Source organism: Crinia signifera, chromosome 4 (genome assembly GCF_055691185.1).
Source record: "Crinia signifera chromosome 4, ASM5569118v1, whole genome shotgun sequence".
Lineage (NCBI taxonomy): Eukaryota > Metazoa > Chordata > Amphibia > Anura > Myobatrachidae > Crinia > Crinia signifera.
The window spans coordinates 114,037,451-114,055,505 of NC_139220.1; the positions used below are offsets into that span (position 1 = coordinate 114,037,451).

General features: G+C 45.2%; 2 protein-coding genes and 1 long non-coding RNA gene across 6 annotated transcripts in view; 2 read left to right on the forward strand and 1 right to left on the reverse strand.

Annotated features, from left to right (window-relative positions):
- Positions 1-17,670, reverse strand: part of GLT8D2 (glycosyltransferase 8 domain containing 2) — a 49,832-nt gene extending 32,162 nt beyond the window's left edge. The window contains exon 1 of one of the 3 annotated variants that reach the window (XM_083182276.1): positions 17,164-17,670. Coding sequence is in view for 1 of the 3 variants with exons in the window: in XM_083182277.1 (XP_083038403.1) it covers positions 17,168-17,339 (172 nt within the window). In the remaining 2 variants the exon portion in view is untranslated. Of the gene's footprint in view, positions 1-8,470; positions 8,768-17,163 lie in introns of those variants that run through there. The other 2 variants (XM_083182277.1, XM_083182274.1) reach the window with 2 other exon arrangements.
- Positions 12,894-13,481, forward strand: LOC146074327 (uncharacterized). Its single transcript, XR_014473409.1, has 3 exons — positions 12,894-13,100; positions 13,204-13,264; positions 13,353-13,481. It is a non-coding gene; the product is annotated as an uncharacterized LOC146074327 (long non-coding RNA).
- HCFC2 (host cell factor C2) overlaps positions 17,204-18,055 on the forward strand; it is a 67,480-nt gene continuing 66,628 nt past the window's right edge. The window contains exon 1 of one of the 2 annotated variants that reach the window (XM_083182269.1): positions 17,204-17,544. In XM_083182269.1, coding sequence (XP_083038395.1) covers positions 17,346-17,544 — 199 coding nt within the window. In that variant the 5' untranslated portion in view covers positions 17,204-17,345. The remainder of the gene's footprint in view (positions 17,545-18,055) is intronic. The other variant, XM_083182270.1, reaches the window with a different exon arrangement.

Genomic DNA, 18,055 nt, shown 5'->3' on the forward strand with positions numbered 1-18,055 from the left:
ACAGATCAATGCTTTCATGTCCAGTACATTCAATATCTAATTGCATAATTAAATCAATAGCAAAATGCATATACCGGTATATCTTAAATCTGTGTTCTCATCATTTCTTAAAAAACAATATCAAACAATATAACATTCCCTTACCCCCCCCCCCCCCCCCCACCCCCCCCCTCAGGTTGCGGGTGCAGCTCCCTCTGCACTAAGAGATCTAGTCAGATACCAGGTTCTTCCTTCATAAAGAGAAAATATACGTCTTTGAGATTCATCATCCAGTGATTCAATATATACCCCCATTTTTTCATGAACTTTTTAAAGCCCTGCTCTATATGTGGCATTGTGGAACACCTATCCAGGTGTAAGAGATTAAGCAAGGTGGATTTGACAGAGTATAGAAACGGGGGAGTAGGCACTGGCCAGCAAATAAGTTTGGTTTTTCGTGCTACCGTCACCACCAATGTAAGAAATGGGGTCTTTTGACCCTGCAAATTCGAGTTTGCAAAATTCGCACACAACATTGCGAGTTGGTCTTTGGTTAATCTCAGGTGACACACCTCATTTATAAATCCCATTACTTTGTCCCAAAATGTACAAATGTGTCCACAATCCCACATGCTATGATAGAAATCAGCATTTGATCCCTTGCATTTCAGGCAGTGATCTGTCTCCCCCCAGGATAAAGTGTTTCCTCTGTGCCTGGGAAATGTATGCAGGGTCTTAATATGAACCTCCTGCTTTTGGGAAGAATGAAGAGTTTTTAAACTCTTTTCCATGGGTTTCATGAAAACCTTTACATCTGAAATGTTTGGTATATCCCTACCCCAAGCTATTATTGCTTTAGACCTGGGGTAGCCAACTCCAGTCCTCGAGAGCTACCAACAGTTAATGTTTTCCAGATCTCCTCACAGAATCACAAGTGAAGTAATGAGCTCCACCTGTGGATCTTTTAAAATGTGCTAGTGAGTAACCAGTGCACCTTTGCAGCAGCTAGGTTGTCTGGAAAATGTGAACTGTTGGTAGCTCTCGAGGACCGTAGTTGGCTACCACTGCTTTAGACCATATAGTGTCCGGTTAAACCGGGAGTAAGTCCGAGTAAATATATCTAATCCTAAAGGGACCTGCAGAACGAAGGACAAAAATAGAATGCAGAGCGTCAGGTGTTTCAGATTTCCACATGGGTGTCGGCATTGATGGTGCATAATGTTGCACCTGAAAGTACATAAATAAATCACTGTTGGGTATGTTATACTTCTCTTTGAGATTTTGGAATCATGTAACTGTGCCCCCCATGAGCCAAACATCCTTTATGGACAAGATCCCCTTTGTCTTCCATCTGATATATCCGGAATTATCCATCCCTGCAGGGAAAGATGGGTTTCCCAACAGGGGTGCATATTTAGTGACCGTATGCCTCCTCCCTAATTTTTATTTCATTTTCACCCATATTGAGAAAGCTGTAGCAAATAGTATATTATCAAGGGATCCAGAAGGGAAAGTTGAATGTGGAATATGTAGTAGTGCGGCTATGGAGTATAGACCAGATCATTTTCCAATGGCCTATGAGTATAGGACTGGCTGTTATGGAGCCAATCTAAGATATATCTAAGAAACATCGATTGGATAAATGCAGTTACGTTGGGAATCCCCAGTCCTCCCTCCGCTTATTTCACAAATGTTTTATGCCTGAAAATACAAGTTTTTTTTCCCCTGCCACAAGAATTTGAAAAATAATGTATTGATCCTAGCCACATCACGTCTAGACACTGATATAGGCAACATCTGTATACAATATGACAATTTTGGAAAAATTATGGATCATAGGATAGCCACTCTCCCCATCATAGACAGCAGAAGATTTCTCCAATTCTCTAACATAGTTGCTATTTTAGCTATGATCGGGGTGAAGTTAAGTTGATATAATTTAGACAGATCCTTAGGGATATGGATTCCTAGATATTTTATGGATTCCCTTGAAACCTGAAACTGTCTGGTTACTGAGGTTGGCAATGAAAGAGGGACCCCTGGGGTGGAAATTTGTAGGACCTCGGACTTGCACACATTGACCCTATAGTCCGCAAATGACCCAAAGGCTTCGAGTATCTAGTATTGCCGGCATTGACAACTCTAGATCAGAAACAAAAAGGAGCATGTCATCAGCAAAAAGACATAATTTCAAGTTGGTGTTCCCTAACTCAATTATTTTATATTGTTCACTGGAGCACAGTGCGACTGCCAGCGGTTTGAGCGCCAAAGCAAACAGGAGGGGAGACAGGGGGCAACCCTGTCTAGTCCCCCCTCTGTATTTCAAAAGGGTCAGACAAGTAGCCGTTACATGCTATCTGGGTCTGTGGGTGCCAATATAGATTTCTGAGCAAATCTACAAAAGTAGGTGGGAAGCCAAATCATGTCAGAGTTTCATATAGGTGGTCCCAGGTGACCAGATCAAATGCTTTTTCAGCATCCATTGATATACTGGCTGTTATGGAGCCAATCTAAGATATATCTGGCCTGGCCACCTGGGTGCCCTTTGCATGGGGGCCGATAGGGTCAGATTTATAAGCAGCGTAGGTCAATGTTAGTTCGTCCTGGGCTTGAAGCATTAAAGTTAGCCTTTCCCTATGATATTTACCCACATAGGACATTATTTCCCCTCTAAGAACCGTCTTCGCTGTCTGCCATATCAACAAAGGGTCTGAGTCAATTCCCCCATTATTATGTAAAAATTCTTCCCACTTAGCTTCCATCATATTGCAAAATTTAATGGATGAGGCCAGATAAGACGGGAAACGCCATTGGTGGTGATTCCCCGTATCCACCGAGGTGGCTATATCACACCATATAAGTGAATGGTCTGACAAACAAATTGTTTCAATACCCGCATCCAATATCTTTGACAACATAGAAGAAGATGGGAGTATGTAATCTATCCGAGACATTGTCCTGTGTGCGGCCGATTTGCAGGTGAAATCTCTGTCCGTTGGGTATAATAGTCTCCAGCAGTCAATTAAGTGTAATTGGTCAGTAATAAACCTTATATCTATGGCAGGTGTTGTGGGTGGGCGTTTTGGGCATGAAGATCTGTCTAGAACAGGATTAGCTACCATGTTGAAGTCCCCGCCTATAATCAATTGTGAATCTGAGTATGGATATAACTTAGAGTGTACCTTCCAATAAAACCTCCTGGCTGAGGCATTAGGGGCGTATAGGTTACATGTTATATAAGTTTCCTCATGTATCTGGATTTTGACTATAAGGATCCTGCCCTCTGGATCAATGTATATATGGGTACATTGAGCTTGTAAGGTTGACCTAACCAGTATAGCAACTCCTCTTTCTTTAGAACCAAAATAGCCGGCTGCTACTACCACAAATACCATGGAACCCAGTTTAGCATGTTCTACGTCGGTGAGGTGTGTCTCCTGCAAAAGTGTTATATCCGCCTTCTTTTTCTTAAAATATAAGAGTAATTTATTTTGCTTTATAGGAGAATTCACCCCACCCACGTTCCATGAACACATTTTCAAGACTGACATCTATACTGTTCATTGAAATTATATAATACATTGACCCCGGACCTGAATACCCACCCTCTCCCTATCTTCCCACCCCCCAAAAAACAATCCCAACTAGTACAAAATACAGTATGGCCAGGGGCGTAACTATAGCACCGCAGCCCCCGCCACCGCGGGGGGGGGGGCGCTGTGCATGTGGGGGCGCCGGGGGCTGCGGTGCTATAGTTAAACCCCCCCTCAATCCCCCGCAGACTTACCTATCGCGCTGGTCCCGGCGGCTCCGTTCTTCTGCTGAGGACCACCACAAAATGGCCGCCCCCATATAGCACACAGTTCTCTGAAACTGTCTGCTGTATGGGGGCGGCCATTTTCTGGTGGTCCTCAGCAGAAGAACGTAGCCGCTGGGACCAGCGCGATAGGTAAGTCTGCGGGGGATTGAGGGGGGGTTTGCATGGGCGGCGGGGTAGGGGTGCTCGGCGGGGTGGTGACGGGGGGGGGGGGGGCGCCCAAAACGTAGCTACGCCACTGAGTATGGCATATAGTATGCTGAATAATCCCAACATAAAGACACACATAACAAATATCAAACAAATTAACTTTGGAGAAAAAGCGTTCTCCATGGCATTATGTAGCCTGGACATGGACCTCCGGGTACACGGGCTCCTTCCGGAGTGCTTCCGAAACAACCGAAACCTCCAGGACTGGCAAAAAGGGTCGGCACCCCATTATAATAAGAACAATGTCTTAACTCTGTAAACTATAAAAAGTCAACAACGATTGCTCAAGACCACAGTGATCACCCATTCAGGTCACAAGCATTGCACATCTACGCATCAGTTATAAACATGTATTTACTGAAGAATCTTCATGTGCATCATTTTTCTCTTTCCCCTCCCTTTCAAAACGTCATGTCTAATGCAATATTCCGTCTGAGTCAAGGGGTAAAACAGAAAATAAACAAATCGGGAATCATCTTGAGCCGAGTATGAGATTTGAATCCCACGCCGGGCCCCTGGCTTCATTCCCCCTTAGGGGTCTGGTTATCTGTAGCACCCATATACGCCTTGGCATCCTCTGGGGTGGAGAAGTCCTTAAAGGAACCATCCTCAAATAGGCGCAGTCTGGCCGGATATAAGAGTGCAAATTTCCTTCCATCTTTAATTAATTGAGTGCAGATTACGGAGGACTCCCTCCTAGCTCTGGTAACCTCTGCTCAATAGTCTTGGAACAATTGTAACTTGTGGGACTCCCATTGCAGGTTTGTAACGTTGTGGGAAGCTGCTAACAGCAGCTCTTTGGGTCGGTAATTTAGAGTCCTGAATATAACTACTCTGGGCCTAGTATTAGGGCCCTCTTTTTCTGGACCCAAACTGTGAGCCCTCACCACTACTATGTCAGCACAGTCGTTTAATACATCAAGCAGTTCCGGCAAGGTTTGTCTAATAAATTGCTGCAGTGCTTGCCCCCTTGATTCCAGAAGCCCCACTAGCCTCAAATTATTCTCCTGTGACCTGTTTTCAAGGTCGTCAATTTTATTAGACATCATGGGTGACATTTAATTAGATGCGAAGTGTTATTTTTGCGATTTTTTTCGCCAAAAACTTCCGAAATCGCACTTTCCCGAATTCGCATATTTAATGAGATTTTGCAGCGAAATCACACATTCAGATTCACATTCAAAATGGCATGAGGTCCCCCCTCCTGAGCATAACCAGCCCCAGGCTCATTGACCCCCAGATTTTTTGTTCCCTGTATTTCTGGAACCAGGTCCAGCTCAATGAGCCTGGGGCTGGTTCTGCTCAGGAGGGGGGACCACATGCCATTTTTTTTTTTTCGTTTTTTCAACACAAATTCGCCCATTTCCTCAAATTCGCACATTTTCATGACTAAAAATCACACATTTTAATAACTAAAAATCACACATTTTAATGACTAAAAATTGCACATTATCGCACCATATCGCACTTTTTTCCCCGGAAAACGCACCTCAAATATGCAAGTGCGATAATGAGTGAATTTTAAAGTGTCTAAAAATCACATTCTATTAAATGTCACCTGATGTGACATGATTTCTGTAATGTAGCATTATTAGATTTAAGTTCCTGCACCTCATGAAACATGGCTCCGATTTGGGTTTCATTATGTATGACCCTCTGGGTGAGCTGTGAAAGATGGTCCTTTAGCTCTGCCACAGATGTTTTAAAGGTATCAGACTGTTCTTTAAACATAGGGGTCATGGTGTCTTTAATAGCCCTTACCATTTCTTGATAAGAGGCTGCATCCTTTGCGGGCCATGCGCTGTCCTGTCCCTCCTGATGTGCTGCAGAGGATGGGGAGCCGGCCAAGCGGGGTGTCTGCGGCTTTTGGTGCACTCCAGGTGTCAGCAGGCTTGCCGGGGCAGCGCGTCCAGACTAGGAGGAAGAAGCGGCTGCCATCTTGGATTTTTGCTGTCCTGAATGGTTGGTCTGCTGGCGTTGGGACATGGGAGATAAAAATCTCTCCATGCAGCGGGGAGCGTTCCTGGTGCCCCTGTGAGCTCAGCCCGGCATGGAAGACCACTCTGTGGTCATTCTGGGGTGCCGCCCGAGTCACCATCCACGGAGCTGTCTCTCCTTGCGGCTTCTCACATGCCCGCCGGAACCGGAAGTCAGGGTTACCCACTTTTAAAGTCTCCTCACTGCCGTGGGGGAAATGCGCGCGCGGGGAGCGACAGTATCCGAGAGGGTTGCCCACCTTTCCGGAGCCTCCTGGCCACTCCAGGAGGGTAGGCAGCCCTGCTCAAATGAATCACGAGAGTGAGGGGAACATTGATACTTGCGTTATTGCTTTTTTTTGCTTGTTGGAATTTGTTTTGCATTGAGAAAAGTATGTCTGAAATGCAATGGGGATAATTCCAATGTGGTCGGAATAGCAATCTATAGAGCAGGGATGGGGAACCTTTGGCTCTACACATCCCAGCATGCCTTGCAACAGTTTTAGCATGGCCAAATAGCAAAACTATAGCAATGCATCCTGGGTTCTGTAGTTCAACAACAGCTGTAGAGATGTTAGGGATTTCAGCCCCCCCTCCACAAAACTATAAACTTGCACCCTCCCTCCCTTTCTTTATAAAGTGACAAGTGACAGCACATATAATTTGCCCCTATAATATGCCCCTAATTTACATTATACTACATAGTAATATTCACTTACGACACACAAAGTGGTGTGCCTTATCAATGTAATGTTACACTGTAGTACCCCTTATAAATGTTATGCCACACATTAGTGCCCCATATATATATATATATATATATATATATATATTTATATATATGTTATACCCACAGTAGTGTCCTTTATACTCCTAATGCCCACAGGAGTAGTGACCCTTATGGATAATGCCCACACCATTGAATGGCTGCTTTAGCAGAAATGTTTTTTTTTTTTTACTATCACTGGGGGTTAATTGTTGCTGCTATCTGTCATAGAGCACATGATAGCATTGAAGCGTGGAGAGCGCCTCTGTAGCCTAGTGCTAACCTCGCTGAGTGCATCGCGCTGGCCCTGTCTATGTAAATGCAGCAGGAGGCATGTAGTGATCAGGGATGCATCCTAGGGTGCAGCATCGAACCACTGTGACACTATCAGTAGGCTCGTGGTACTCATGCGGTCATACAAGCCACCCATTATAGATCCTCAGAAGAGGTCATAAAACTCTGTCCAAAGATGGAGAGCCTGGCCACATACCTGCCCCAAACAACATCAGATTGTCAATCACTAACAGTCTGAAGCCATACTGCTTCCTGTGTTTCAGGGCACATTTGTGCATGCGCAGAACAGGTAGAGCACATGTGCAAAGTACCAAACATCGCTACTTTGCGCATCAACACTTAGGTACTTTAGCCCCAATATACAGTTAGAAACTTCAAGCTATGCCTCAAGAATAGGACAACATCTAATCAAAGCTGGGGCACATCTGCTGAGTTGATATAGCCTTGCGCCTTTAAGTGAACATACATTTAAGAATTTGTTATATTAGAATTCATGCATTTCCTACTCTTAATTCGTACAGATGCAATCAAATTGCATAGGGCTCAGCAGTAGCGTAAGTTCGTCCCGGCTACCTGGAGGCAGGATGTATATTGGTGCCCCCCACACACACAACCTTATATATAAAATATCTATAGAGAGAGAGAACACATGTATTTCAAAATTCAGCAGCCGCAGAAGAAATATTAATGGCTTTAATTAAGTGATTTAAACTTGCAGGGGAGGAGAGGTGCCCCCTTGGGAGCAGGAGCCCGGCGGCAGATGACTCCATTGCCTCCCAGAGTTCTGCCTCTGGGGCTCAGCATTGCACATATTGCGTGCACCCATTCTCTGAGCATACACACTACAAATTCTGCAAATGGGCTTACATTCAACTCTGAATCAGCCAGAAATGTATGCATAGGCCTAGTTTGCAGAAGTGTTTTAAAGATCAGAAAGTTTTCATGTACCGTAATGTGTGCTGGACAGAGCCTTCTTCTAGACTCACCAGTGCAGAACAAAACTGATTTGCAATGCACAATCATTGCATGTCGTAACTGATTTTCATTATTTTCCAGCAAGATCTGGTCAGAAGAAGTAATGCGGTATACTGAGTGTAAGCCGTTAAGTTTGGAAACAGTTAAGCTAACTGGCAGGCAGCACCAAAAGTGATTATATTATTCCCTGCATCTGCAGACAGAAAAAAAAAAATATATACATTTCATTTCCTGTACCGTAAAAGTCTAAACAAGTCCTTTATTGTTCTTTTAACATTGCTAACTTTTGCAAAAAGGCAAACCAGTTTCTGTATGATACATGAATACTAATTATGCCATGTTTAGATAAAATGAAATGGGTCGGTTTGTGTCTAATTTTGTAGTTTGTGACAATTATTTATTATTTCATAAAAAAAATAAAGTGTAACATTTTATCAGTCAAGTTTTACATACCAGGGCTGCAGTAGTTCAGGCCGAATTCTCCTTATTAAACATTTCAGGGGATAGAGCAGAAATAATGTCCACGCCAGCGTTTTTTAATGTAAGCAAAATGTTAACTTCAGACTATCTTCCTTTATGAGTGAAGGTGTATCAGGTGGGAGCAAGCGTTGATCGTAAACTCTGTGTTTTCCTTTGTTCCATCCAGCGCCATGAGTTGCTCTGTAAAATTAAATGCTACACTGGCTAGTAGAGTCAGAGAGAAATGAGTTCCAGATGAAAACTGTTCCTCCTTGTGCTTTCCAGAGGGAGTTTTCCTTCCGGAATGGAAAATAAATTGTGAAGTGCTGCAAAAGGCTAACAATTCAAATTGTAGAAATGAATGTATACTTTTTTTGTGTGACAAGGATACACTGGATATGGATGAAGTCTTGGTCTTTATTTTGTAACAGGTAAGCAGCATACCATATTAACAGCTCAGCAAACAAGGTTTCACAGTCAGGGTACACTCCAAAGCACCTAACGTAATATTACATTACCGGCCAATCACCCAGCTATTTTTCAGCATTGGGAGCAATGCAGGGCCGCCAACAGGGAGGTGCTGTGGGTACAGCTGTCCCAGGCAGCTCATTTTGTCTACTGTAACACCCCCCCCCCCCCCCAATGGCCTCCGCTGTGCTGCCTGCTTCTACAATGTAGGACGCTGGCGGGCAATTGAAATGCTACACCGGCTTTTGAGCCAATCATAGCTTGTGTACCGGCTGCCGGTACATGAGCACTGATTGGCTCACCAGCTGGTGCTGCTTTTTAAGTGGCCATCAGCTTCCTGCATTGAAGAAGCCTGTGCTTCGAGACCTGCAGCAGGAGTTGATTGTAAGTGAAGAGAGGGAGGGGAGATTTCAGTTTCAGCACACCCCACCCAAATGTAACTCTATTTGCACAGGTTACATCTGCTCCACCTGCAAATGGTTTTGCCCATTTTCCAAACAAATTTGTACTGAGCTCAGATCTGAATAAGACCCCTTGTGTGGTAGAGCCCTGTCTATAGGTTACATAGTTACATAGTAGGTAAGGCTGAAAAAAGACTTGCGTCCATCTAGTTCAACCTGGTATAGATATCCATTGCTGATTTGGTAGGTTCTGATATTTTACAGACAGATTAGATTTCTTATTTGTACCCATGGATGTTTTTCTCCAGTAAATGTTTGTCCAACTTTGCCTTGAGCACATTTAATGAGCCAGCCGTTACCACCTCTCTGGGAAGAGAGTTCCAGAGTTTGACTGTTCTGACCGTAAAGAAATTCTTTCTACTAGCTGAATTAAATTTTTTTTCATCTAATCTATACTCATGCTCTCGTGTCCTAGATTCCTTTCTAGTAGAAAAGAGGGTGTGTGACAGTTCCTTATATTGGCCCTTGATATACTTGTACATGTTGAGCATGTCCCCCCTTAAACGTCTCTTTTCCAATGTAAATAGTCCCAAATTGCTTAATCTCTCCCCGTAGCTTAAATTCTCCATTCCCCTAATAAGCTTTGTTGCTCGCCTTTGGACTTTTTCTAATTCTATGATGTCCTTTTTATAGTGTGGGGCCCAGAACTGCACTCCGTACTCGAGGTGAGGTCTCACCAATGCTTTATACAGTGGCATAATTACCCTTGAGTCCCTAGTTTCCATTCCCCTCTTAATACATGCCAGAATTTTGTTGGCCTTTTTTGTAGCTACATTACAATGGGCACTACATCCCAGTTTGCTGTCTATTTGGACTCCTAGGTCCTTTTCAAGTATGGAATTACCCAGTTCCTCTCCGCTAAGGTTGTAACTTGCACACTGGTTGTGTCTCCTAAGGTGCATAACCTTACATTTATCTACATTGAACCTCATCTTCCATTTTTTGCCCACTCATCTAGAATTGCAAGATCATTTTGAAGCATGGTGATGTCTTCTGATGACTTTGCTAAGTTTTGTATCGTCCGCAAAGATGGATACATTGCTGAGTAACCCTATCCCAATATCGTTAATAAAAATGTTAAACAAAATGGGCCCCAAAACCGAACCCTGGGGCACTCCACTTAGTACCGGTATCGTATCTGATACGGCACCATTCACAACCACTCTTTGTTCTCTATTACATAGCCAATTCCCTACCCATCTGCAGATATTTTCACCCAATCCTAGGTTCTCCATTTTATTAATCAATCTCTTGTGTGGGACAGTATCAAATGCTTTAGCGAAATCTAGGAAAATCACATCTACAGCATTTCCATTATCAAGGTTTTTGCTAACCTCTTCATAAAACCCTAGTAGATTAGTTTGGCATGAACGATTTTTCACGAACCCATGTTGGTTAGTACTGAGTAGACGGTGATGGTCTAAATATTCCTGGATACCATCTCTTAAAAATCCTTCAAATAGTTTACCCACAATTGATGTTAAACTAACGGGTCTGTAATTAGCGGGATCTTCCTTTTTTGAATATTGCCACTACCTCTGCTATTCTCCAATCTTTTGGTACTATACCTGACGATAGTGACTTGCTAAAGATATATTGTAGGGGGGTAGTTCATCCCTTAATTCCATTAATACCCTCGGATGAATCCCATCTGGCCCTGGTGATTTATTTGTTTTGAGTTTGCTTAGCCTCAGTGTTATTTCCTTTGGCGTGAAATCCACAATGAGATCTGGCTTATTTGTCCCGTTTGTGGTAAATGTTCGTTCCACAGTCTGCTCTCCCTTAGTAAATACTGATGAGAAGAACTCATTTAACAGTTTTGCTTTTCCCTTGTCCTCAGTAACACTTTTTCCACTAGTATCAGTTAGTGGGCCTATGTTTTCCTTAATTAAACGTTTACTATTTATGTATTTAAAAAACTTCTTTGGGTTGGTTTTGCTTTCATTGGCTATGCACTCTTCATATAATATTTTAGCTGCTTTGATTACCCCTTTACAAGTTTTGTTTGATTCTTTTGTTTGATTCTCTGTTTCTGGTTTAGATAGGTTTTTTTTTTTCAGATGGTTCGGTCACAAATTTGGACACCAGATGCTTTCATTATGTTGACTGCACTTATCGCTAAGACTGCACATGTGTTTAGCCTGTAGTATGCATGTGCAAGGCCATCCTACAATAAAATCCTGCACATTTTTTGTTCACTGGCCTATTTGTGTCATTTGTGGGTGGAAACTGCCCTTTTTCTAGGAGTGTTAGGGGAAACACAGGTGTGCCCACACATACTAGGGTAAATTGTGTGACATCAGCTCTGGTCCCGATTTACTGAGATCCTTAGCCGCTCTGTCTGTGCACTGAACAGGCGCCATGCTGCTGACAGCCGACGAGTGTGTGGAGGCCAGGTAGACTGCCAGAGTCAACTCACAAAATAAAGGCAAAGATTTGCAGACATTGAGACCATCTGCATCTATATCCAGCAGCCCGAGGCGAGGGACCACCTTGCAGCCAGGGTCCACTGGCGCGTGGCTAGAACTCACCAAAATAAGGGCAACTGGATGCCATCTGGGTTCGCACACTAACAGCGCTGTCTCTAAACACTGAGGATAAGGTAATTGAACTTGATCAATTTAATATTTTGCAAAATCTATATGCATCTTCACGGAGATCTTCAATATTACCACTACTAACTCTGAAGGGCTATAAAATGTGGGATATATAACGTGTTTTCCCGAGAGGACTTTTTGATCCTATACCACAGATCCCCAATCTGAGTAGCTTGTTAAACTCCTGTGGAACTACACTGACTAGGATACTGCAATCTACAATATATACCAACAAAATAACCAGGTTTCTGCACTGTATTGAATATATATCAATTTTTTTTATTATCTGTGTTTCTTGATCAGAATGTGTTTTTTAATTGTATGTGACATATGTGTTTATTAATCTATTGCATTTGTCTCTTCTTAAGAATAAATTGTTATAAATGTTATAGCGCTCTCTTGACTTGTATTTAGAATTGTGTATAGATTAGAGGATAGAACCTAACTAAAATTGGGAGCTGCTACTTTACATTATCTGTCCATTAATAGTGTACAATTGGTATATATTTATCTTCTACTATCCCCATGGCAGCCCCCCTCCCTGTAGCCTTGTGTGCAGCGGTGTGGGCGGGCGCCTTCCCCTCCCCTGTAGTCTTGTGTGCAGCAATGTGGGCGGGCGGCCCCCCTCCCCATACCCTTGTGTGTAGTAGCCGTGGCCGCGTCGTCGCTCCTCTCTGCCGCCTGAGTCGGCCTGAGGCTTAGCAAGCCAGCCAAGAGTGTCACTGTCAGACAGTAACAGCCTGGAGGCAGGCGGGAGACCGCCCGATTCACACAGCCAGTGTGCGGTGACTGTCACTGAAGCTGGCAAAAAGAGCCGGGAGCTGGGTGGGAGATGCTGCAATGACGGAGGGCGGGTCTATGAAAACCTGTCTCTCCCTGACATCCTTTCTTTCTCTCTGACACTCTTGTTTCTCTCTTTCTCCATAATTCATTCTCTCTCTCTCTCTCTTTCTTTTGCTTTTATTCCCCTCTCTCTAGCTATGGGGGGAGGCACCAACTTTTGTCTTACCTCCGGGCTACATGGACAAACTTACGACACTGGGATGAAGCAGTTTTGGCTGATTGTTATTTCTCTGATGACTACCTTGTGTTTTTAAGGTAAGATGTATGGTAGTTATTTATTTTGCTCATGACTTATTCAGCTTGGCTGTATCATTCTGAGATGAATATGCTCTCATAAGGTATATGTTATGCAATGCAGGTACTCTGCTCTGTGAGATGGATCTGCCTTCCCCCACTAGGACTGATAGTGCCCCTGTAAGGTGAGTCCTAATTATTTTATCAGTTCAAAAGATTAGTGTATTTTATTTCTAGTGTTAGTGATATGCTTATATTCTATCTTTTTCTTAGTGTGCCGATTAAACCACCTAAGAAGAAATCAGTTAAAAAGAAACATATGGATTTCAAGCGTTTCGCCTGTGACAAATTGTTTGAAGGTTCACAAGAAAAGACATTATGCAGTGATTGTGAGACTGTTCCAGCACCTGTTGATAGTCAAGCGAAAATGCTACAGGACCTCATGGATTGGATAAAGAAGTCATTTGTGTGGAAGGAATAATTTTCTGAATTGCTGGGGCTGAAGAATCTAGGTCTCAGGCAAAGTTTGAGTCAGTTTCATCAGATGAGCTGTGTGAGTTTGAGGGCGATTCATCGGAGGATTCATCGGAGGATTCTGGAGAAGTGAAAGAGGAAGCTAGAGTGTTTAATGTCGACAATGTGGAAAGTGTACTGAAAAATATATATATAAAACCATGAATTACAAGGTGGTGCAGGCAGAAGGAGAAGATTTTTTATTTGAAGACAAGTCCAAAAAGGTTAGACATTTTCCTGTCCATCAGGTAATGAAGAACTTAATTGCAAAAGAATGGTCTAATTTAGAAAAGAAACAAGGAAAACTATTTAGTGTTGACCGCATGTATCCGATTAAAGATGAGTTATTTCTTCAATGGTGTGGTCTTCCAAAGGTAGATGCCACAGTGGCGGAGATAACTTCCTGTACTACAAATCCTCTTGAAGATGGGGTGTCCTTCAAGGACCCTATGGATAGGAGGATAGAGAGTTTGCTTAGAAAACTACATTTGTCTACTGCGGTGCCGATGAAAGCCAGTATTTCCATTGCTTCAGTGGCCAGAGCATTGAGGCTTTGGAATAATACGCTCCATACAGATATTGATGTAAAAATTTAAAGACAGTATATACTGAAGAATTTGGAGATAATCCAAAAAGCAGAATTCCTGTGTGAAGCTTCGATAGACATCACATTATTTTCGGCGAGGCCTATAGCAGCAGGTGTTTCTACGAGAAGGGCGTTATGGTTAAGATCATGGTCCGCGGTTGCTCACTCGAATAATAGAGTGGTGTCCATACCTTTTGAGAGTTCATATCTTTTCGGCTCCAAATTGGATGCTCTTATCCATCGGCTTACAGGAGGGAAGTCTCTAAGATTACTGCAAGAAAAGAAGTTTAAGTATCCATTACTGACATCAAGACAGATGTATAGCGAGGCGAAGACATATAGACCATATACTCAGAGAGGTTTGTTTTCTATGTCTAGACGGTCCTTTCGTCAAAACTTCAGAAGAGGTGCAAGGCAATGACAATCATTGTCCTCCATCTGTAGGAGCCCGTCTGCTTCAATTTTTAAGACAATGTAAATTTTCAGTATAAGACAGATGGGTACAGAGTGTTATAAGCAGAGGTTACAAAATAGAATTTTGTCAGACACCAAGACAGAACCATTTTATTCAATCAAGGATGCCAAAGTCTTCTATAGAAAAGAAATAGCTGCTGAAGATCTTAGATCATTTGCTGGAAGTCAAGGCGATCAAAGTAGTTCCAAGTTCACAAAGTGGACAGGGCTTTTATTCCAGTCTCTTTCTAGTGGAAAAAGCTACAGGCGGTTTCAGGACCATTATAGATCCCGATAGTTCCCGGACCGTCCATTCTGTACTATGAGATGCGAGCTGTTTCTGTGCAGGGTAAATACTGGCTGCTTTATTTTAACACTGCAATATAGATCTCACTTTGAAGTAAAACCCCACCGAATTCTAACTCTCTCTGCACAAGTAACATCTGCCCCACCTGCAGTGCATGATTTTGTCCATCCAAGAAGGATTTTGTCAGAAAGAGTGAACTAGAATAAGGCCCACAGTTTGAGAACCACTGGTTTAGGAAAAGCCCTTTTCTATTCTACCAAGACTATGCCCCAGTGCACAAAAAAAGGTCTATACAGTCATGGTTTGATTTGGAATAACTTGACTGGCTGACACGGAGCGCCAACATCAACCCTATTGAGCCCCTTTGAGATGAACTGGAACAGAGATTGCTAGCCCATGGAGAACAGACTAGAACTGTGGGACGCTGGGCCCGATTCAGGTCCCAACACTTTTGGGTTGCATGCCACAAAGTACCAATATTTGGTATCCCATCTGCTGAAACTCCGATAAGGGGGCGAGCACTACGAAGCCACTTGCGAGCTCGGTGCGGTGGTTCTCCACAGGTTCTATTCTTTCTCTATGTAGGTTATCGACCCCAAGGAGGGAGAATAGCCCATGTAAATCAGGATCCCGACTCTGGGGCAGATGTATTGAGCCTTAAAAAGAGATAAACGCAATGCCGATAAAGAGTGATAAACATCCAGCCAATCAGCTTGTCATGTTATAGACTTTGGAAAATTACAGTTGGGGGCCGCTTCACTTGGCGTTTATCTCTTAATGTATTAAGCCTTAACAAGAAATAAATGCAAGTGTGATAAGGAGAGATAAACGTCCAGCCAATCACCTGCTAACTGCCATGTTACAGCCAGACAAAGTCAGTAAGGAGCTGATTGGCTGGACGTTTATCTCTCCTTATCACCCTTGCATAGTTAAGGCTTAGGGGGGTATTCAATCGCCGTCGAGCATCTCCCGTGGGGGAGATGCTCGACGGGCCCTATTCAATGCTGTCTTCCCCGACAGCATTGAACAGGGTTTCCTGGCAGAACGAGCCCGACATCTCTAGCTGTCGGGCTCGTACTGCCGAGAACAGCGGGGAAGTGACGAGCTGCCGGCTGCATCTTGTCACTTCCCGGCCGCAACTCGCGGCCACGCCTCCTTCTCGCCCCGCTGCAGGCGGGACATTGAATCCCGCCTGCATGTTCTCGGTCGAGCTGACCGAGAACGGGACTGGGTCACGGCAGGCGAGCAAGCTCGTCTGCCGTGACCCGAAGATTGAATACCCCCCTTAATCGTTACATCTGCCCCACTAAGGCTCTATACATCGGGACTATGTAAAAACCGATCCCGGACTAGACTCCGGACCGCCGGACAGAACATCAAAATCTGCAGTCCAGAGCTTGTAGGGTCCGGTCCGGGGGTGTCCTGTTCGGGGGGGGGGGGGGGGGGGGTGTCTTGTCCGGGGGTCCATCTGTGATAGCTATCACCAGGGATATGGGAGAGGGGAGATTACAGCCTCCCTGTGTGGTCCGGACCGTCCGGTTTTTGCTACATGCCCCGACTATACAGGGAGACTTTATTCTACCCCTCCTCCTCTACCTGGTGACAGGTAGCCCCCCCCCCGTACAGGACACCCCCTGGACCGGATGCTACAAGCTCCAAAATGCAGAGTTTGATGTCTGGTCCAGCGGTCCGGGGGTTTTGTCCTGGTCCGGTTTTTACGGGTATGGGTAAAAACCGGCCCAGGACAAAACCCCCGGACCAGACATCAAACTCTGCATTTTGGAGCTTGTAGCGTCCGGTCCGGGGGGTGTCCTGTCCTGGGGGGCTGCCTGTGACACCTGTCACCAGGTAGAGGAGGAGGGGTAGAATAAAGTCTCCCTGTATGGTCCGGGCATGTAGCAAAAACCGGACGGTCCGGACCACACGGGGAAGCTGTAATCTCCCCTTCCCCATGTCCCTGATGATAGCTATCACAGGGACCCCCCTGGACAGGACACCCCCCGGACCGGACCCTATAAGCTCCGGACTGCAGATTTTGATGTCCTGTCCGGCGGTCCGGAGTCCAGTCCGGTCCGGTTTCTACATAGTCCCGGTTTTTACCCATACCCCTATACATCTGCCCCACCATTCTTAGGGCAAACTATGTTAGCGCCCGAACAAACTATTAGTTCCCGACAGTGAGTGTGTGTGCCCGCAGCAGCACCAGCCCGCAGAGAATGCATTACACACGCTTCCGGCCCGGGTTATCCCTGGGGAACGACGGTCTCTGCCTCCCGGGAGATGGACGTGATGAGGCTGCCGCTGAGCAGCTACAGGTGCTGGGGCGTCCCCCGGCCGGCCCGTCTCCGCCTCCCCCGCCGCCGCCGCTCGCCCTGCTGGTGACCCCGCCGCCCCGCTGCATTGTGGGATGGGGGGATCGGAGGAGGCGGCCCGGGAACTGATGGCGGCGGACTCCGTCCACTTGAACTGGCGGCGGGTGACCTCCCACACCGGCCCGGTCCCCCGCTCCCGCCACGGGCACCGCGCTGTGGTCATCCGGGAGCTGATGATCATCTTTGGCGGCGGTAACGAGGGGATAGCGGAGGAGCTGCACGTTTATAACACGGGTGAGCGGCTCCTGAGGCCGGGCACAGCCGGAGGGGCGCCGGGAGTGTGTAGTGCCTGCAGCGCCCGCGGCCCTAGTTTGTATCACTGTACAGGGTGCCCCGGGGTGATCTCCTGTGTCCCTCCCCCATTACTGTACAGTGCTAGCCATACTGCTGCTGCTGCCGGCTTCAGGAGGAAAGTTGCGCTGTGTGGCAGGGAAATTGCCTGCAGCGCGCAAACAGCTGTATAATCACGATAATGTCACCATGGGGAGACACCGAGCAAACAGCTGTCACAGGCAGCAGCAGCACCTGCGTGTAACTGCCTCCCAGCAACTACTGGGGGGTATTGGCTATTTATGAGACAATCTTCCCATCCCACACCTCCATCAGTGTATGCAGTGCCCCCGGGATTGTTCTGCTGTGTTGTCACCACTTAGGTTTTGCTTTTTTTCTTACTCTGTGTGTGTGCAGTATTACACTGCTGTGACCTTGAAGGAGTGATTGTGTGACAGCATAGAAACAAGATCTG